General features: G+C 43.1%; 1 protein-coding gene across 2 annotated transcripts in view; it reads right to left on the bottom strand.

Moving 5' to 3' along the window:
- Window positions 1-775: 775 nt before the first annotated feature.
- LOC132781559 (protein CLEC16A) overlaps window positions 776-21863 on the bottom strand; it is a 79088-nt gene continuing 58000 nt past the window's right edge. The window contains exons 22-23 of one of the 2 annotated variants that reach the window (XM_067461357.1): window positions 9323-9466; window positions 776-2267 (exon numbers count right to left, since the gene is read on the bottom strand). In XM_067461357.1, the coding sequence (XP_067317458.1) occupies window positions 1891-2267; window positions 9323-9466 (521 nt within the window). In that variant the 3' untranslated portion in view covers window positions 776-1890. Of the gene's footprint in view, window positions 2268-9322; window positions 9467-18085; window positions 18341-21863 lie in introns of those variants that run through there. The other variant, XM_067461358.1, reaches the window with a different exon arrangement.

The following is a 21863-nucleotide window of genomic DNA, read 5'->3' as shown; positions in this document are numbered from 1 at the left end:
ACTTTCTGAGTTATCAAAATATGGACAGGAGCCACATTATTACATTTAACACTAAATAAAAATTGCGCTGGAGCCCACGGTGGTGCAGTAGGTTAAACCACTGAGCTGCTGAACACACTTACTGAAAGGTTGCAGGTTCAAATCCGGGGAGTGGTGTGAGCTCCCGCTGTTAGCCCCAGCTTCTGCCAACCTAGCAGTTTGAAAACATGGAAATGTGAGTAGATCAATAGGTAGTACTCTGGCGGGAAGGTAAGGGCGCTCCATGCAGTCATGCTGGCCACATGACTTTGCAGGTGTCTACGGACAATGCTGGTTCTTTGGCTTAGAAATGGATATGAGCACCAACTCCCAGAGTCGGACACAGCTCTGGGAGTTGGTGCTTATTGTCAGGGGAAAACCTCTACCTTTACCTAACAATAACACTAAATAATAAAGCCCCATTGTTATTAATCTACGAATCATAGACAAAGTGGAGAAAGGAAACATTGAGGAAGAGAAGTTCAAGTTAACAATACTTTTGATTTACTGATGCAAGGCTTACCTGATTTGGCTTGCTTTCATATCCTGTATCTCAGGGTTAACTTTATACTTGAAAAATGACTGAAATTCCTCTCCTTTCTGCAGTACAGGAACCCTTTCCTCTTTCTATGTTCCTTCAGACTGTTCCTTTCTATCCATGGGATCATACACTGAGACAGGCCTGTGTGGAAACAAATGGTCAACCCCTCTCCAACCAAAAACGACAAAACACCACACAATGAAGTGCGAACACCAGTTTGCTAAAATATTTTTACATTCTTCTGAAACGCTTTACACAAAACCCGGCCGCTCTGTGTTTCGCCCAAAGAAGCCCTTGAAGAACGACCCCACCCTACCCCCCAGAAAAAAAAACACCCCAAGATGCTGCGTGTGTCTTTGCAAACCCGAGACGGACGTGCGGACGACATTTTAAGTTAAAATCATTAACACCAAAAGAATATTACAGTTTATAGGTCTCTAAAGGGCAAGCGATCCAGTGAAGTCGGCAAGACAAGATTTGGAACTTCGGAAAAGAGGGAACCCACCCAAACTGCCATGTCTTCCAGGCAAAATCAAAAGCAAGGAACTAAAAAAAAATGGTCAGATAATTTTTTCCGTTGCAAAAAAAATGCTGAGGAAGAGATCTCACAATCCACTGGCTCCAAAGTGGAAAGCGAGGGCCTGCAAAACAGGTCGGGATGCAAAAGGATGGGTTCCTCATTGCTGGTTCATACAATGCAAAGGATCCATTTAAAACACTAAAAGAGTAGCCAGGAAAGGAAGGGATCCCCGCATTTCACCAGCCACGGTAATGGAATCATCTTTTCAATTCATTTCCTACCATATCCGTGTCTGAATTTTGAGTTTGCTTTGCGAATGATCCTTTTGAAACAAGGACAGGGGCCAAGAATGGAAAGTATCCCAAAATCTGCTGGCACTATGTTTGCAACACAAAGTGAAAAGAGAGGGGCTGCAAAACCAGTTGAGGTGGCCAAACACTGAGCTTGCTCATTGCTGGTTCCTACAATACAGGCTCCTTTTAAAATGTTAAAAGAGTAGCCGAGAAAGGAAGGAATCCCTGCATCAAACAGCCACGATGACTGCATAATACTAATTTCCTCAATTCAATTAATTCCCTGCCGTATCAGTGTCCGAATTCAGAGTTTCGATCCTTTTGACAGAAAAAGGACAGGCAGGAATCCCATCCTCTGCCAGCTAATCAAATAATCCCTTCAGTGGTTCCCAGGCCATATCAGTGCTCTAGTCTGAATTGTTTCGGTTTTAAAAATGGCGGCGGGTTTATTGTTTTTAGGATGGTGACGAAGTGGTGTGGTGTTGATGGAGGTTTCCCCAAGACGAATGTGGCAGGGGTCATGGCTCTTCACCGGCGTCTGATGCTATGTCGCCCAAGGCCCCATCACCGGGGGTCTCTGGTCCGAGGTTGGCCTCTGAGTCGGGGGCCCGGAGCAGGGCGCTGACAGCCAAGATGCTGCCTGGGGCAACAGGAGGCACCAGAGTGAGGGACTCCACACTCAGAGCCTCTGCAGAGAGCAGGGAGATAGAGGGCTGCGGGGCTGGAGTCAGGCAGGGAGAGAGGTGCGTTGTTGTTGCCGTTGACTCCCCTTCAGCGGCAGCCTTGCTGGCGGATTTGGAAACATGTACGGAGGGGTCGTCCGTTCCCGAAAGACGGCCAGAGGACGAGGAGGAAGCAGCGGTGGTCGGGGTCTGCTCAGGGGCTGCCGAGTCGTCTGCAAACGGAAGGAGAAGACAGAGCTCGTGGTCACGTTCTACTAGTAACAACTGATTTGATACAAATGTGGAGGCCATACAATAGAAAGGGGGAAAATCCAGCTCCCCTTCTGCACGACAGGCCTTGGACGAAGATAAAGATATCATGAGGCTCTCCTAATGAATTGTAACATCAGGCAGCTCCAGGTGAGCAATGCTGAGGACTGGAGGGCCAACAACAACAAAGGTTTGCATGTTTTTATCTATCCATTCATACATCCACTGAATCTATTTACGGGACTCCATCCAACCATCCATTTATCTCTAGATGTCCATTTACCTATCCATCAAACCATCCACTGAATCCTATCTACAGATCGTCATCCAAATACTCATTTGTCTCTAGATGTCCATCAATCTATTCATTCATCCATTCAATCTTATCTAAAGATGTCCATCCATCCATCCATCCATCCATCAAATCTATCTATAGATCTCTATCCATTCAGCCATCCATTGAATCTCGTCCACAGATGTCCATCCACCCATCTATCCATCCACTGAATCCAATCTAAAGGTGTCAATCCATCCATCGAAACCTATTTAGATATCCATCCAACCACCCATCCATCAAATCTATCTATAGTTCTCTATCCATCCAGCCATCCATTGAATCAACCACAGACGTCCATCCATTCATTGAATCCTATCTAAAGGTGTCCATCCATCTAGCCAACCAACCACTCATCCATCAAATCTATCTATAGATCTCTATCCATCCAGCCATTCATTGAATCCCACCCACAGATGTTCATCCATCTATCCATCCATTGAATCTTATCTAAAGATGTCCATCCATCTATCCAACCATCCATCCATCAAATCTATCTGTAGAACTATTCATCCATCCATCCATTGAATCCAATCCACAAATGTCTATCCATCTAGCCAACCATTGATCAATCCAACCACATGCCAAGAGTTTAAGAGCCTGAATGGCTCCTCTCTAACATGGGCCCCTGAAATATTCATACCAGCCCCGCACTAGCCATTAGAAAGAGCTCTCCCCATTTCAAGCCAGAGGGAATCAAGTACAGGCAGAAAGGACACTGGACTGGGCCACAAAGAGGGATGGATGTGGCCCGAAGGAGACAGCAGGCCTGGTGATCTGGGGTTGCCGGAGTGAGGAGGGCAGGGGAGCAGGCATGCAGACACAGACCCATCATGCATGTCAGTGCATGGAGGAACCTGCCTGAGGAGCGTGGCCAAGGACGGCTGCTTCCACTGTTGCCGCCGAGGCCTAGACCCAATGTCCGCCATGACCGTCAGCCTCTGAGAGACTGAGCCCCCGGCGCCGTCCGTTCCGCCCCGGTTTGGCTGGAGGGAGACACAGCGACAGATCATGGGGCGCCATGGGATGGGATGGGATGAAGGGGCGGAAGACAAGAGGAGGAGGAGCGAGAGGAAGGAGGAGGAGGAGAACATGGTTACGAGTCACAAGACAACGGCTGCGGCCCGACGGGACACAGACGAGGGGACCTTCCACGCAGCGGACATGACTAGGCCCCTTCTCTCTCCTCATTGAGTCGAGTGCAACATTTTTTGCATGTCAATGTTATGTAACAAAATTTGAAAAAAAAAATCTGTTCCTGGTTTGAAAGTGTAACTCTGTTTAATTGTGCGGTACTCACTCTGAAAATAGTTGTTTTACCCCAGAAACTGTGTTTTTGTGGCTGCCACAAACAATGTTGAATTGGTTGACACTTGATATTCATTGAAACACTATCGTAAAATGTGCTGCAGAATGTCCCGCAAACTGTTTTTACAGTTTAAGAAACTTTTCCCATGTTTTCATGATAGAACTTATTAGGAAACGGCATGTATAACCCAGGAACAAAAATCTCTCCTCCTTGTGTTAAGCGCAAACAATTTTTGCAGACTGAATAATAATAATACTACTACTACTAATAATAATAATAATAATAATTCAGTCTGCAAAAATAGTTGCGCTCAACACAAGGAGGAGAGATTTTTGTTCCTGGGTTATAAATGTCATATTTTGTTCCTGGGTTATAAATGTTATATTATTATTCAATAATAATAATAATAATAATAATAATCTTGGATCTGGGTGCATCATTCGAAAATACATCACACAGTCCTAAACACTTAGGAAATGTTCGACTTGTGATTTTGTGATACGAAATCCAGCATAGAGATCTCGTTTGCTGTGACATGCTGTGTTTTTGTGTCAGAATAATAATAATAATAATAATACCATTTTTATCTCCTTAATTAAGGCGCAAAGTGGCTCCCGACATTTAAAAAATAATGCAATTCAAAATCTACAACATATAAATATCAAAACAGAATTAAAGAAACAAATTAGAGAATGCAGAACACACAAGCTCTCTCCTCCTCGAGGTTTTGCACATTGAATAATAATAATAATAATAATAATAATAATAATAATAATGCCACTTTTATCTCAATTGAGGCGCAAACATATAAATATTAAAATAGCATTAAAATTTTCTTCAAAAGTTGAATAAAAGGAGTTTTAGCTGTCATCGGAATCTGGTTTGAAGCAGTTTGAGGAGAGAAACCATGATATCTTAAAGGCAACCAGAAAAACAGGGTGGAAGAGGATTAATGGGGATTTTCTTTACCAGACCAGCAGAGCCACATCTATTAATGCTATAATTGTTGAATTGTGAAAGCGACTAAAAGATAACACAATCCTTTCTATTTTGGGGTCTATCTCCCTCCCCAATTCTTCACACAGACCCCCAGAGAGGGAAAATAAACCATCGATAGCCCTGACTGGTTGTTTCCATGTGCCTTCAAGTCATTTCTGACTTATGGTGGCCCCAAGGCGAACTTTCCTAGAAAATATGAGCTTGATCAAGGAAAAGGCAAATGAATGAGAGGCAAAGCTGGAACGTTCCACTTAAAAACACAGCAAGGGCCATCTTTTACAGATTTCTGGAGTGTTAAGCAATATTCCCTCCTGCTAAACGGCTATAAATCGCCTTGGCACACTCCATCTCCCCAAAACCAGTGATATATTATAAATTACAAGATTATAACAGGGGATAAATCCACTCTGTGTTGATAGGGAGGCTGAAATACGGCCCTTGGAAGGGAATCAAAGCTGAGCGCAGCATCTTCTCGTTTTCCATCTTCCAAAAGAAATGATCATGAAAAGACCCAAAGGGAAGCGATTTTTTAAAAAGTGGGGGGAGAAAAGACAAGAGGGGAGCCACAAAGGCAAAGATTTCTGGAAACTGAAGTAGTTTTTGGAGGAACAGAGGGGACAAATTAGCACAACAGATCAAAGATACCAGAGGTATTTTGCAATGAAGAGGAGAAGAGGGAAGAGTCAATGGGGAAGGATGATGGCAGAGCTCAACACTGCAAAGAGAAAGAAGCTTTGAGTCGATATCCTTGCCTCTTAATTTGCTTTCCACCATACAAAAACATCATTTGGGTTGTTGTAGGTTTTTTCGGGCTATATGGCCATGTTCTAGAGGTATTCTTTCCTGATGTTTCGCCTGCATCTATGGCAAGCATCCTCAGAGGTAGTGAGGTCTGTTGGAACTAGGAAAGTGGGTTTATATATGTGTGGAATGATGTCCAGGGTGGGACAAAGAACTCAGAGAAGCCATTGAAATCCATAAGCATGTGAACAATTTCAACAGAAAGGAGGAAACCATGAAAATGAACAAAACCTGGCTACCAGTATTAAAAAAAACTCTAAAATTACAACAGCAAAACAACAGAGAGGAAACAATCTGGGACATCTAGTCACCTCTCAACTAAAAATTCCCCCAGGCACTAACAAGCCACGCCAAAAAACTGCCAGGCCATCAAATGCTAATCAAGGTGGTCAGTTGAAACATTCACACCTAGCTCCAGCAGACAAGAGTTCTTTGTCCCACCCTGGTCATTCCACAGATATATAAACCCACTTTCCTAGATCCAACAGACCTCACTACCTCTGAGAATGCGTGCCATAGATGCAGGCGAAACGTCAGGAGAGAATGCCTCCAGAACTTGGCCCTATAGCCCGAAAAAACCTAAAACAACCCAGTGATTCCAGCCATGAAAGCCTTTGACAATACAATGTCATTTGGCTTGTTGTGGAGATAAAGCTTCAGTGGAGATCCCTTTTCCCCGTGATAATAAGTCTTCCAGTAGAAAATTTCCCTTCTGAGGGGAAGATATGTCTCACTTCCTGTTGTCTCAGCCCATTCTTAACTGTGAGTTGTTTGCAAGTCAGATGTTTGTAAATGGGGGACAAGTTGTACCTGGGTCTCTATACAAGACCTAAGCTCTGCAAGTCTTGAGGCCAGCATAAAAACAGTCCACATGAAAGGGATCTGGGAGTCTTCGTGAACCCCAGGCTGGACGTGAGCCAAGAGTGTGATGCAGCAGCGGAAAAGGTCAATGTGATTCTAGGCTGCATTGAGAGGAGTAGAGTGTCAAGATCAAGGGAAGTAATGACCCCACTTCCTTCTACTTTGAACGGATCTCACCTGGAATAATAACTTGATGCCCAATTCAAACCATTAAAGGAGGAGATGGGCAAGGGGGAAGATGTCACCTAAATTGCAAAAGGTCTGGAAACTTTGAATCCCAATGCGGAGCAGCTCAGGGATCTGGGTCTGTTTTGCTTGGAGGAGGCTGAGAGACAGGGGCCTGAGAGCCAGTATTAAATATTGGGAAGGCGGTCCCATTGAGGAGGGAGCTCTGGAGACTGGGAAAACAATGGAGAGAGGCATTCAAACTAGACTCCAGGAGAAAAAAAGACTCCAGCTTAACATTAAGAACTTCCTGATTGCAAGAGCCTTGAAGTGTGATAGTGTCTCCTTCTCTGGAGGTTGCAAAATGGAGTCTGGATGGCCATCTGTCGGGAGGGATTGGATGATGCCTTCCCTTTATGGCAAAAGGGGGTTGGACCGGTCCGGATGTCCCTTGGGGTCCCTTCCAACTGCAGCATTCTGTTATTCAATTATTAATTATTATTCTTATTTTGTTGTTTATTTGTTCAGTCGCTTCTGACTCTTTGTGACCTCCAGGATCAGCCCACGTCAGAGCTCTGTTGCTACCCCCACCTCCTTCAAGGTCACACCAGTCACCAAGGAGAACATCGACCCATTTTGCCCTTGGTCGCCCCCTCTTCATTTTTCCTTCCATTTTCCCCAGCATCACTTTCTTCTCCAAACTTTCTTGTCTTCTCATTATGTGGCCAAAGTACTTTATCTTTGTCTCTAGTATCCTTCCCTCCAGTGAGCAGTTGGGCTTTATTTCCTGGAGGATGGACTGGTTGGGTCTTCTTGTGGTCCAAGGCACTCTCAGAATTTTACTGCAACACCACAGTTCAAAAGTGTCTATTGTCCTTTGATCAGCCTTCCTTATGGTCCAGCTCTCACATCCATAGGTTACTACAGGGAAGACCATTGCTTTAACTATTCTTATTACCATCACTGCCATCATCATTAAGCAGAAACTGGGTGGCCATCTTGTCCAGAGGGATTCAATTGTGTCCTCCTTTATGGCAGAAAGAAATGGGACCAGGTGGTCTCTTCCAGCTTTTATGTCTCTGCAAACCTCTCTCTGCTAAGCTCTGTAAACACGGAGAGCATCCCCCTTTAAATGAAACAACTTAAAAGCCCAGCTGGAAATGGGATGATGGGATTTGTAGGCTAGAATTCCACAGGGCTGAGGAAAGCTGGTTGCGAGTGGCACCCCACGGGGCGGAAATCAATGCTCATTCATCTTTCATGGCTATATGTAATTAAATTACCTCTGCTCTGATATTGCCTTGGATTTTGCTAGTTAGAGAAATCTTTCTTTTTAAGCCTTTTTGAGCTGCCACAGAGCAATTTCTTCATTGGGTTGCTATGAGTTTTCCAGACTGTATGGCTATGTTCCAGAAGCATTCTCTCCTGATGTTTCACCCACATCTATGGCAGACATCCACAACCTCACAACCTCTGAGGATGCCTGCCATAGATGTGGGCAAAATGTCAGGAAAGAATGCTTCTGGAATATAGTCATACAGCCTGGAAAACTCACAACAACCCAGTAATTGTGGATATGAAAGCCTTCGACAACACAATTTCTCCATCGTTTCGCAATGCTTTCGTGAGCCTAGAGAGGCCCAAAATCCCAAAGGCGGGGTCTGAATTCTTAGGAATGGGCCAAAGCCATTCAAGGAAGAGACTTCGATTTTCAACTAAGAGAAGAGTCACAAAAGTCCCCGTCGATTGAGGGACTTTCCTCACTTCCTGGTCCTCAAAAGTGAAAAGGGAAAGACAAAGGAAAACAGTTCCTCTTTTCAAGGCCCTTCGCAAAATGGAGACGTCATCAAGAAAACAAGACGAGAAGAAACGCCTTCAAAAATAATATATATTTATTCCTTTCTCTCAGGAAGTTCTGAGTATATATGTGTGTATTTACCTTGGGGTCCCCATTCAACTTATTGGGGACCTCATTAAGTTTTTCATGGGGTTTTCTTAGGGAAACAAACCTCTAGTATTTCTTGGAGGACTCCCATACAAACACCAGCCAAGCTTCCAAGAGAAGCCTGGATCGAGTGCCTTTTAGGGTCTTGAGCCCCAGGAAACATGGAAAACAAAATAAACTCATCATAAAATAAATAATTAGGAAAATAACACTATTATGCTCCTGGTTTGAAAGTGTTATTTTTTGTTTAATTGTGCAAGTCTTACTTTGAAGTTTGTTGTTCTACTCCAGAAACTTTGTTTTCATGGCTGCCACAAACTATTTTGAATTCATTGAGACTCGATGAGATATACATTGAAAAACTGTACCAAAATGTGCTGTAAGACGTCCTTCCCGTAAAATCAAAGTTTCTGCAGTTTAATAAACTTTCCCCATGTTTTTATAATAGAATTAATTAGGAAATGATGTTTATAACCCAGGAACAAAAATCGTGTCACAGAGTGTAATGGATGCGACGTCCGGGTGCAGTACGTTAGGTCCGGGGGTGAAAGGCGGACAGAAAAAGAGAATTTTCTGAATGGTATTCAAAGGGATTTGGGTTTACCTGCAGGGCTCTGGACGGCCGAAGGGGTGGAGGAGGAGCTGGCGGCAGCTGAGTCGCAGCGTCCAGTGCTTCCACTAGAGGAAGGGGACGGTGAGGGGCTCGGCGAGGGAGTCAGGGAGGGTCGGCACTGGGCCACTGCAAAACCTACAAGAGACAGAGAAACAGGCAGACATCAAGACATCACCGAGGAGGAAGGAGAAACACAAAACACCCCCGGCAGCCATTTCATATTGTCATCTTGGCCCTATCGCCCTCGAGATGGGGCTGTCGCTTCTTCCCAAACACTTTGTCCTTGCTGCTTTTAATGATGCACATCATACTATAGGGCACAGTTCACAGAGCAGTTGTTCTTTGGCAGCTGACATGCCTTCAGTGTTGATTGTGATTATTGTAATGGTTGGTCCTCAAAATCCACGACATGCGAGTGCGGAGAATAGCAAACCACTGACCACCTGCTGCAATGCAACCTGAACCCTGCCACATGCACAATGGAGGACCTTCTTGCAGCAACACCAGAGGCACTCCAAATGGCCAGATACTGGTCAAAGGACATTTAATCAACTACCAAACTTGCAAACTTTGTGTTTTGTCTGTTTGTTTGTTTTTGTTAAAAATGTAATACAAATGTCTGGTTGCTGCTGACACGATAAATAAATAAATACTCTAGGTCATCATCCTAGCCAGCAATGAAAGGACCAAGGCATTGACATCTTCAGCCCATCCTCTGTTCGAATATCAGCCAGCATGTCAACAGCTTAAATCAAGAAAAAACTTCCTAAGATCTATAGAGATATTCACAGTAACACCTCAGCAAACAAGAGTCCAAAAGTGGCATGGTAAAACCCAGCATCTCAATCAGTGGCTGAGACCGGATTCCAGACAGACAGATATCTTTTTAATGGAATATGTATTTTGATTTGGTTTGGGATCCTGGAACTTGGAAACTGGATTAAGCAAGGAATTTTCTGAAACTGCGCAACAGGGAGTCCGAATCAAATTGCAACCGGCTGCTTCCTTATTGCCCCAGTACTTATTCCAGAAATGAAGAACTTTCTCAAGCGATTTATAGGAAAACCGGTGAGTTGAGGGAAGGCAAGCAGAAGTTTATCTGAATCGGTTGCGCTGAGCTGATAACGGGATTTTTTTTTTCTGATTCTATGAAAACAGCAATCAGATGAGAGGGCCACAAACTCCTTTCGGCATGAGGAAGTAGCAAATATGATAGATTTGTGTGTTTTATGGTAGGCAACATGTGATGCGGTGATCGAAGGGGATTTCCAAGCCTTAATTGCATTTCAAAGGAAACAAGAAGGCTTTCTCGAAAGGGTTCCATTTAGATTAAGAGATGGGTTGAAAAGATAGCAAAGAACCCTGGGACCCCATGGCTGCCAGAACTGAATAGCTGATGATGATAATAATAATAATAATAATAATAATAATAATAATAATGGCCAAAGGTTTCAGAACTAAAAAGAAAGAGAAAGGGAAGGGGCACGAATCAATACTTTCTCATTAATTGATTTCCATTCGGGCTAACCCGACTGCGGAGATCTGGTAGTTTGTAATATTGCTTTGAAAAATACAAATTTACGTATTATAAATATTAAACTAATGAATTCCACATTGTCAGTCCTAATCAGAGTACCAATAAGATCTAATTCATATATATAAAACTACACAATAAGTCCTGACCAGAGCAGGCCCACAGAATCCATGGAAATGGCAAAAAATGAGATGAATTTATTATTATTATTATTATTATTATTTGAAACACAACAAGATGAGTCCACAGTAGACACTCTGCTGGCTGTTGAATTGGATCACACATCGGACACTTCCCAAGTGTCTAGGATTGTGTATTATTATTATTATTATTATTATTATTATTATTATTATTAACATAAATATTAAAATACTGAATCCTACTTTGTTAGTCCTAACCAGAGCAGGTCCACTGAATGTATGGAAAGGGTATAAAAATGAGGTGAATATGGTTGTAAACATAAATATTAAAATATTAAATGCGTGAAAACTGCACAAAAATCAGGTGGATATATTGTTAGTATTACATTATAAGCATAAATATTAAAATACTGAACACTACACTGTTAGTCCTGACCAGAGCAGGCCCACTGAATCCATGAAAAGGGTAAAACAATGAGGTGAATATATTGTTGCTGTTGTAAACATAAATATTAAAATATTAAATCTATGGAAATTGCACAAAAATGTGGTGGATATATTATTATTATTATTATTATTATTATTATTATTATTACATTATAAGTAGAATTTTTAAAATACTGAATACTACACTGTTAGTCCAGAGTTGAAATTATGATGATGATGATGATGATTATTATTATTATTATTTTAAACACAACAAGAATAGTACACAGCAAACAAGATCACTCTGCTGGCTGTTGTATTGGATCACACGTCGGACACTTCCCAAGTGTCTAGGACTGTGTGATGTTTTGGTGAATAATGCGTGCAGATCCCAGTAGGGTGGCCTTTTGCAGATGACAGATGGTAACTTTGTCAGCACCGATTGTGTTTAAGTGCAGGCCAAGGTCTTGAGGCACTGCACCCAGTGTGCCGATCACCACTGGGACCACCTTGACTGGCATGTGCCAGAGTCTTTGCAGTTCGATCTTTAAATCCTTGTATCGTGTCAGCTTTTCCAGTTGTTTCTCTTCGATCCTGCTGTCGTCTGGGATTACAACATTGACGATCCATACTTATTATTATTATTATTATTAATAATAATAATAATAATAAATTACACTATAAAATAAATAATATTATATCCATAGAAATGGCACATAATCAAGGTGGATAGATTATTGTTAGTCCTGACCAGAGTCGCTGGCCCACTGAATCAATGGAAATGGCATAAAAATGAGGTGAATATTATTGTTATTATTAACAGCAAAGAGTGCCAAACTTCAGCAGCTCTCAGAATTCTATGGCAGCTAAAGTGGTGTCAAACTGCATTCATTCTACAGTGTAGATGCTTGGCAACTGAAGCCACTCAATACTATGGGATCCTGGAGTTGTAGAGAAAGACTTGCGAAACTACAACTCCCATCATTCCCTAACACTGAGCCATGGCAGCTGGATCCAAACTGGCTCAATGATATGGGATTCTAGGAGTTGTAGCTAGCTGTATTCTATGGCAGACAAGGGCTTGCAAAACTATAACTCTCATGCTTCCATAACAATGAGATATGGCAGCCGGATCCAACATATGCAATGGAATGATGGTAGTTGCAGTTTACTGCAGTCTTGGACAGAGGCCCAGTGAAACTACAACTCCAATCATTCCCTAAGACTGAGACATGGCAGCTGGATCCAAGCTATGGCTCAATGCTATGGGATCCTGGGAGTTGTAGTTTGCTGCACTCTTGGGTAGAGAAGGAATTGCAAAACTACAACTCCTATCATTCCCTAACATTGAGCTGTGGCAGGCAGATCCAAGTTATGGTCCAATGTTAGGGAATGATTGGAGTTGTAGTCTGGTCCTGAGAAGGTTCTGTAGAAACTACAACTCCCATGATTTCACAGCATTGAGCAGTTGCAGTTATAAGTGGCATCAAACCGCATTCGGGGATACCAATTAAAAGTTAATCAGGAACACCACAGATTACTTTTCCACTGATGATCCAATATGAAACCACAGTGAGGATATAGAAAAATAAAAATATAACATGCTGGTACGTTTACGTACTCAACCTGACACCATTTGTTAAACATGGAAGATACACCTTCCATACTATATATTTTTTCCTGCTGATTGCAAAATCCGACTCATTTGAGATGGAAGGGATTTGGCCCTTTAAAAACAAAACCAGGTCTTTTATTTCACCTCTCCTCCACATTTTCTCTTGGGTAAGGCCAGATGAGCATTTATTGAAAGCATGCCGCATTTGCACAGCCCTGAATCTGCCTCTGCGTCTGACTCAGGCCTTCTTTGCAAGAAATGTGACTAGTATCCTACTCAGTCATAATTCTTATCTGAGTAACAGATGTGTTTAAAGAAACATCCTTTCAAATGCGTGAAAGTCAGGTGAAAAGAGCAGGATGCCATTCGTCCAAAAATGAGGAGCAAAAGTCCTGGAGGGTGGATACTGGATTTATGAATGAGAGGAATGCCATTCACAGCAAAAAAAATGTGCCTCTAGAGCAGATGGAAAGGGCCCCAAAGGGTATCCAGTCCACCCCCTTTCAGGAAGGCATGTAAAGCACCATCAAAGCCCTCCTGACAGATGGCCATCAAGCCTCAGAAACATTTGCACGTTTAGGGAGAAACAGGGCCATAAGATCAAAGACTCTTATTGAGTTGGAAGGGGCCCCAAAAGCTTTGAATATGTTTTTAATCCAATTGTATGTGAACTTTTGCAAAACCTTTGATATTTCATTCTGTTTTAATGTGTGCATATTTGTAGATTCTAAATTGTATTGAAAGACTTTTATTGTAAGCCACTTTGGGACTCCTTTGTGGGGAGAAAAAGTGGGGGATAAATGGACATAATAATAATAATAGAACTATGCTGTGGAGCCCCCAGTGGAGCAGTGGGTAAAAACGCTAAAATGCTGAACTTGCTGTCCCAAAGGTTGTCTTTGGGACAGCTTCTGCCAACCTAGCAGTTCGAAAACATGCAAATGTGAGTAGATCAATAGGTACCGCTCAGTTGGGAAGGTAACGGCGCACCATGCAGTCATGCTGGCCACATGACCTTGGAGGTGTCTACTGACAATGCCGGCTCTCTGGCTTAGAAATGGAGATGGGCAGCAACCCCGAGTTGGACACAACTGAACTTCATGTCAGGGGAAAACGTTTACCTTTAAACCTTACTATACTATGCCTTGAGCCATGAGGAGAGGCAGGTAAGAAATAAAATAATAATAATAACACACTGCCAGTGGTGCAGTGGGTTAAAGCACTGAGCTGCTGAACTTGTTGGCCGAAAGGTCGCAGGTTCAAATCCAGGGAGCGGCATGAGCTCCTGCTGTCAGCCCCAGCTTCTGCCAACCTAGCAGTTCGAAAAACATGCAAATGTGAGTAGATTAATAGGTACCACTCCGACGGGAAGGTAATGGCACTCCATGCAGTCATGCTGCCACATGACCTTGGATGTGTCTATGGACAATGCCGGTTCTTTGTCTTAGAAATAGAAATTAGCACCAACCCCCAGAGTCGAACATGACTGGACTTCATGTCAGGGGAAAACCTTTACCTGTATTATATTACAGTACAATTATAAAGGGAGTAGAGCAACAACGAACCTGAGTTTTGTTTTGTAAGCTGTAATTTTAGCATGATGAAAGCCTGTTTTCTTTGTATTTTTATATATGTTTTCTTTACTGAATAAAAATTAGTCAAAGAAAAAAAAAAGTAGGAATGGGATAGGCTTGCCCTGACTCACAACTAATGTCCCAACAACGTGACAATGCAGAATTGGACAGGAAAAGTCTGTGCGATGAGCCAATGCTGAACCACCCTCTGAGTCATAGAGCTGACTGGAATCAAGCTTTATACTTCAATTGATAAACGTGGTAATGTACTGTCCTACTTCCAGGGTTGGCATGCAAGCCTTAGGTGACTTGGGCCTAAGAAACGCAATGGATCCAGAGCAGGAGAACGGTGGGGCAAAAAACATAGGAAGGGGTTGGACTAGATGGCCTTATGGGCCCCGTCCAACTCTAAGACTCAGGATATACCCATCATAGATATTTCTCGATTGTTATGTGTCTCTCAAACAAATCTATGGCTGGATGGCCATCTGTCGAGAGGGATCGAATGGTGTCTTCCTTTATGGCAGTGGTTTCCAACTTGTCGTCTGTGGACCACCCGTGGTCCTCACCATTACTACACCATTACCTCGAAACCACGCAGAAATGAGAGCAACTGGTCTCACTAAATCCTCTCATAGGGCCGAGGCAACGAGGATATCGGGAGGGGAGAGACTGAATACCCATGAAAGACTACTACTACCAGGCCCGTAGCCAGGATTTCGATTGGGGGGGGGGGCTGAGATTTTTTCAGGGTTTTTTTGGGGGGGGCTGAGTTTTGGGGGGGCTGAGTCTAAGAGGGTCTACCCTAGCAAACCTTTTGTATCATTACCCCAATACCCCCATGCATATGGGATATGTTGAGTATGGTGATCAGCTCATGATATGAATAAACATAACAGTTTAAATAATGCGCCAGTAAGGCCTTTTCGCGAACCACCATGGGAATTTTGGGGGGGGGGGGTGAAGCCCCTCAAGGCCCCCCCCCCCCCGGCTACATACCTGACTACTATGACCACATCAGCTCCAGATTATTAAATATGGTTTTCTGTGGGCGAGCAGGTGGCGACTACTGGATGGCACATGTTCTGTATCAGAAACTAGAGCTGCTGTGGTTGATCCAATGCAATTTTCTGAATCAGCACCCCAAATAGCCAAACCGAATCTAAAGTTGACCAAAAACTGATTCGTAACCCTTTTGGTACTAATGTTGGAGAGTGGTCCCTGGTCAAAGTGGTCCCTGGTCCAAAAAAGGTTGGGAACCACTGCTTTATGGCAAATTGGGGTTGGACTGGATGTCCCTTGGGGTCTCTTCCAACTCTAGCATTCTATGGAACCACTGTTTTGAAGGAATATTCCCTCTAATGCAGTGGACATGCCCTCCGGTCTGGGCCTTGTGGGGTTTTCTTTTGGGTTGGGGAGACAATTCAAGTGCAAGTGTAGCTATTCCCATCCAGGAAAGGATCCTTTTCTTCGAGGCCAAAAGACTTGGACAGATGGCCTTGCTACTTCTCTGCTCAGGAGCAATACTTTGCACTGGAACAATCCCAAAAGTCCCATTTTGGGGACACAGAAGAAGATGGAGGCGACCCCAGAATTCCCCTTGAATGACCTTTTAACCCCAGATGATTTCCCAAGAGAAATGTTAACGCCAGGTCATTCAAACTCCTCACTTCCCTCGAATTGCTTATTAAATCTTACTCATAATGAAAGGTCTCAAAAGCAGTGTTGCTTTCGGAACAACTGTGAGACTGGCATTATGGCTTAAGAGGATCACATACAGCAGTGGTTCTCAACCTTCCCAATGCTATGACCTCATAATACAGTTCCTCATGTTGTGGTGACCCCCAACCAGCAAATAATTTTCGTTGCTACTTCATAACTGTAATTTTGCTACTTTTATGAATCGTAATGGAAATATCTGATATGCAGGATTGTATTTTCATTCACTGGACCAAATTTAGCAAAAAAAACCCGATACTCCCTAATTTGAATTGAAGAGTTGGGAGGAGGGATTGATTTTGTCATTTGGGAGTTGCAGTTGGTGGGATTTATAGTTCACCTACAACCAAAGAGCATTCTGAGCTCCACCAACGATGGAATTGAATGAAACTTGGCACACAGAACTCCCATGACCAACAGAAAATATTGGAAGGGTTTGGTGGGCGTTGACCTTGAGTTTAGGAGTTGTAGTTCACCTACATCCAGAGAGCACTGTGGACTCAAACAATGATGGACCTGGACCAAACTTGGCATGAATACTCAATGTGGACAAAGGTGAACACTGGTGGAGTTTGGGGAAAATAGACCTTGACATTTGGGAGGTCTAGTTGTTGGGATTTATAGTTCACCTACAACCAAAGAGCATTGTGAACTCCACCAACGATGGAATTGAACCAAACATGGCACACAGAACTCCCATGACCAAGAGAACACACTAGAAGGGTTTGGTGGGCATTGACCTTTGAGTTCACCTACATCCAGAGAGCACTGTGGACTCAAACTATGATGGACCTGGACCAAACTTGGCTCGAATACTCAATATGTCCAAAGGTGAAACTGGTGGAGATTGGGGAAAATAGAACTTGACATTTGGGAGTGTAGTTGCTGGGATTTATAGTTCACCTACACTCAAAGAGCATTCTGAATTCCATCAACAATGGAATATAACCAAACTTGGCACACAGAACTCCCGTGACCAACAGAAAATACTGGAATGGTTTGGTGGGCATTGACCTTGAGTTTGGGAGTTGTAATTCACCTACATTCAGAGAGCACTGTGGACTCAAACAATGATGGACCTGGACCAAACTTGGCAGAAATACTCAATATGCCCAAAGGTGAACACTGGTAGAGTTTGGGGAAAACAGAGCTTGACATTTGGGAGTTCTAGTTGCTGGGATTTATAGTTCACTTACAATCAAAGAGCATTCTGAACCCCACCAACAAGAGAATTGGGCCAAACTTCCCACACAGAACCCCCATGATCAAAATAAAATACTTTATTTTCTGATGGTCTTTGGTGACCCCCCTGACACCCCTCGCGACCCCCCCAGGGGTCCCAATCCCCAGGTTGAGAAATGCTGACAGAAAGGATCTGATCAGTAGAGTGGGAAGATGGTAGCTTTTTTGTTTTGTTGTTGTTTCTTTGGTCAGTTTATATATTTAAAACCTCTTTGTGTTCTGCATTTCTCTTGACCAAAGCACCTTCTTTAAAAAGGAACAAGGTCTGAAAAGCAGAGTTTGGGATGCTTTATGGCAAGGGAAACCATATCAGTATCTCTGGATGCCATGTTTGGGGGATTTGGGCTCTGATTGCATGGGATATGGATGGTCCTGACCTCCAAGGGGCAATTGCAGAGGGAAAAAGCGGGATATAAATAATAATAGTAATTCCTGCATCAGCAGCAATGAGTCCTAGTCTGGACCTTCCTCTCCTTCCGTATTACCCAACAATTAGATTATCTCCCCCCAAAACCTTTTAATAAAGGCTCGACAGGCTCTTTCTTTTGTTTGAACGATTACAACTGTTCTACACATCAGCTTTAAGTCTTTTCTCTCTCTGTTTTCCCCCCCAAGGTTGGCCATAAGCACGACTATTGGTTCATTCCCCGAGGGTTCTAGCTGCATCCTCCTCCGTCCAAGGGGCTTATCTGGTCCGGGAGAAGGGTCGCTGGTGGTGCCGAGCGGGATTCCCCTTCAGAGGCTTCTTCCTTGGGGCCCCTGATGCAAAAGAGAGGGGCTCAGGTCAGGAACTGGGTCGGGATTTGGGCAGGGCATATATCCCTTCCAGCCCCAAACCCCTCTCATCAAGTGGGATCAGACTCTGAGTTGGAAGGGGCCCCCTAAGGCCATCCAGTCCAACCCCATTCCTGCCAAGCAGGAAGGAACCATCCAATCCCTCCCGACAGACGGCCATCCAGCCATATATATGATTGGGTGAGATAATGATTGGGAGATATCTATGATAGATATATCCTTGAATCCTAAAGTCAGAAGAGACCCCAAGTGCCATCCAGTAAAACGCCATTCTGTCATAGAATCATAGAATCAGAGTTGGAAGAGACCTCATGGGTCATCCAGTCCAACCCCATTCTGCCAAGAAGCAGGAATATTGCATTCAAATCACCCCTGACAGATGGCCACCCAGTCCCTGTTTAAAAGCTTCCAAAGAAAGAGCCTCCACCACACTCCGGGGCAGAGAGTTCCACTGCTGAACGGCTCTCACAGTCAGAAAGTTCTTCCTCATGTTCAGATGGAAGACACAATTTAATACCCCCCAGCAGATGGCCATCTGGAATCTGCTTAGAAACTTCCAGTCTCTGCTTAATAGTAGCAGTAGCAATAATAATAATAATAATAATAATAATAATAATAATAATAAAGAATAGAATCCTAGAATTGTAAGCAAATTCAAGGACCATCCAATCCAACCTCCTTCTGAGATAAAGGAAGTCAAAATCTGATCCCTCCCAACAGATGGCCATCCAGTCTCTGCTTAATAGTAATATTGATCATGATGATAATAGTAATATAATTGAACCTATGGTTGGGATCCCTTTCAGTCCTAGAGTTGGAAGGGATCCCAAGGGCCACCCAGTCCAATCTCATTCTGCCATAAAGGAAGCCACCATCCGTTTCCTCCAGACAGATGGCTATCTGATCTCTGCTTAATCATAATCATAATCATAATATAAAACCATAGAATCCTAAAGTTGAGGGGTCCCCAAGGGTCACCCAATCCAATCCCATTCTGCCATAGGGGAAGCCACCATCTGATCCCTCCCAACAGATGTCCATCCAGTGTCTGCTTAGTAATCATAATCTTAATATATAGAACCATACAATCCTCAAGTTGGAAGAGTTGCCAAAGGCCATCCAGTCCAACCCCGTTCTACCATAAAGGAAGGCACCATCCAAACCCTTCTGACAAATAGCAATCCGACCTCTGCTTAGTAATAATAATAATAATAATAATAATAATAATAATAATAATATAGAACCACAGAATCCTTGAGTTATAAGGGATCCCAAGGGACATCTCATTCTACCATGCAGGAAGACATAATTCGATCCCTCCCAGTAGATGGACATCCAGCCTCTGCTTTATAGCAGCAACAACAACAACAACATAGAATTTTAGAGTTGGAAGGAATACATAAAGGAAATCAAGTCCAGACCCCTTCTAGAAGGCAGAAAGTCACCATCCAATCCCTTCTGACAGATGGCTGTCCTGCCTCTGCTTAAGAACAGTAGTAACAGCAGCAGCAGCAACAACAATAGAAGAACCCTAAGGGACCCTAAGGGTCATCCAATCCAACCCCAGTTTTCTATGCAGGAAAGCACCATTCGATCCCTCCCCACAGATGGCCATTCAGACTCTTTAAAACCTCCAGAGAAGGAGACTCCAGGGCAATATATTCCACTTCTGAACAGCTCTGACCCTTATGTTTAGGTGGAATTCAAACCCTGGATTCCATTGTGTCCCAGTCTCTAGAGCAGCAGGAAACAGGTTTGTGGCACACATCCTTATTGTATGGATTGGGGAGTGTTTTGAGGTTGCCTTTGCATTATCCAGCGTAATACAATTCTCTTAAGGAACAACTATAGTAATATTAAATCATCAGCTCAGCCTAACAGTCCCATGTTCAAACTCCAAAGCAAATAGCAATGGAGATGGAAACCTGCTAGAAATGTAAATGGAAACTTATCTGTGTAAATGAAGAACCAACTTGATCAATTCATATAGGAGCATTTAAATCAATATTTCATTTGTTCACTAAACAAAACTAAAAGGGAGTCGAATCAAAGAAGAAAGGAAGGAAGGAAGGAAGGAAGGAAGGAAGGAGGGAGGGAGGGAGAAACGAGGGAAAGAAGAGATGGTGACATTTTCTTTTCTCCCTAGAAGTAGATGCCAGCCTCAGAAAGATCCCATATTTGGGGAAAATATGAAAGACATGACTTCTACAGATATGCACATTGCAATGAAAACAAATGACACCATGTTTAAAACGACCTCCTCTAAACTGTGGTTGGAGGGTGAAATTTATAACGGGAATCTGATTTAAGCGCTCTCCTGTTTCAGTACCGATCTGGCTTAAATTAGTCCACTCTCCTTAACACTGAGGGAACGTTAGAAGGACACGGTTAAGGGCTGAGATATCAAGAGCCTGATATCCAGGGTTAAGAATAGTGCAAACAGCTCATATAAATAGTCACAAAGCTCTGAAATGAGGCGGAGCTGAACTGGAAGGCGGCTAAAGGAGGAGGGAAGAGCGACTTCTGCAGCTTCAAGGATATGAAGAACCCAAAAAGGACACACTCCTTTGACCAGAGAAGGAACAGAGACAGGGAAAACAACAACAACAACAACAACAACAACAAGAAATTGGCTTATTGCTCAGAGTCATGTGATCTGTTTGGCAGAACAGTACATACTAGTATATATACCTAGCATTGCATTTCCTTTGCATGTCTGTTTCTTTCCTTCCTCCCCTTCTCTCATAACAAAATGCAAAATCCTCCCCAAAGAGTGCCAAAGAATAGATTTTGAATTACTGTGAGTTTTCCGTGCTGTATGGCCAAGTTCCAGAAGCATGTTGCATAATAATATAGTACAGTATGATAATATAATAATTGTATATTATATATTACATGCAATATTACCAATAATATTGCAGTGCAGTGATATAGTACAATATAGTATATAATACTAATAATGTGTTGTCGAAGGCTTTCATGGCCGAAATCACTGGGTTGCTGTGAGTTTTCAAGGTTGTATGGTCATGTTCCAGAAGCATCCTCTCCTGATGTTTCACCTACATCTATGGCAAGCATCCTCAGAGGTTGCGAGGTCTGTCGGAAATTAGGCAAGGGGGGATTACATATATGTGAATAATGTCCAGGGTGGGAGAAAGAACTCTTGTCTCTTTGAGACAGGTATGAATGTTGCAATTGGCCACCTTGATTAGCATTTAATGGCCTTGCAGCTTCAAAGCCTGGCCGTTTCCTGCCTGGGGGAATCCTTTGTTGGGATTAGCTGGCCCTGATTGTTTCTTGTCTGGAATTCCCCTGTTTTTGAGTCTTGTTGTTTATTTACTGTTCTTTATTTATCTCACCTCTGCAGGAGTCTATCATATTCAATGCAGCTGTGGACAAGCCTACATAAGGACCACCCAATGCAGCACTGTTCAAATACGAATCACAGAACATGAAAGGCACTGCAGACTAATTCAACCAGACTAAT

The sequence above is a fragment of the Anolis sagrei genome, chromosome Y, assembly GCF_037176765.1.
Source record: "Anolis sagrei isolate rAnoSag1 chromosome Y, rAnoSag1.mat, whole genome shotgun sequence".
Taxonomy (NCBI): domain Eukaryota; kingdom Metazoa; phylum Chordata; class Lepidosauria; order Squamata; family Dactyloidae; genus Anolis; species Anolis sagrei.
The sequence above is the reverse complement of the archived record's forward strand: the minus strand, read 5'-3'. Positions and strand labels throughout refer to the sequence as shown.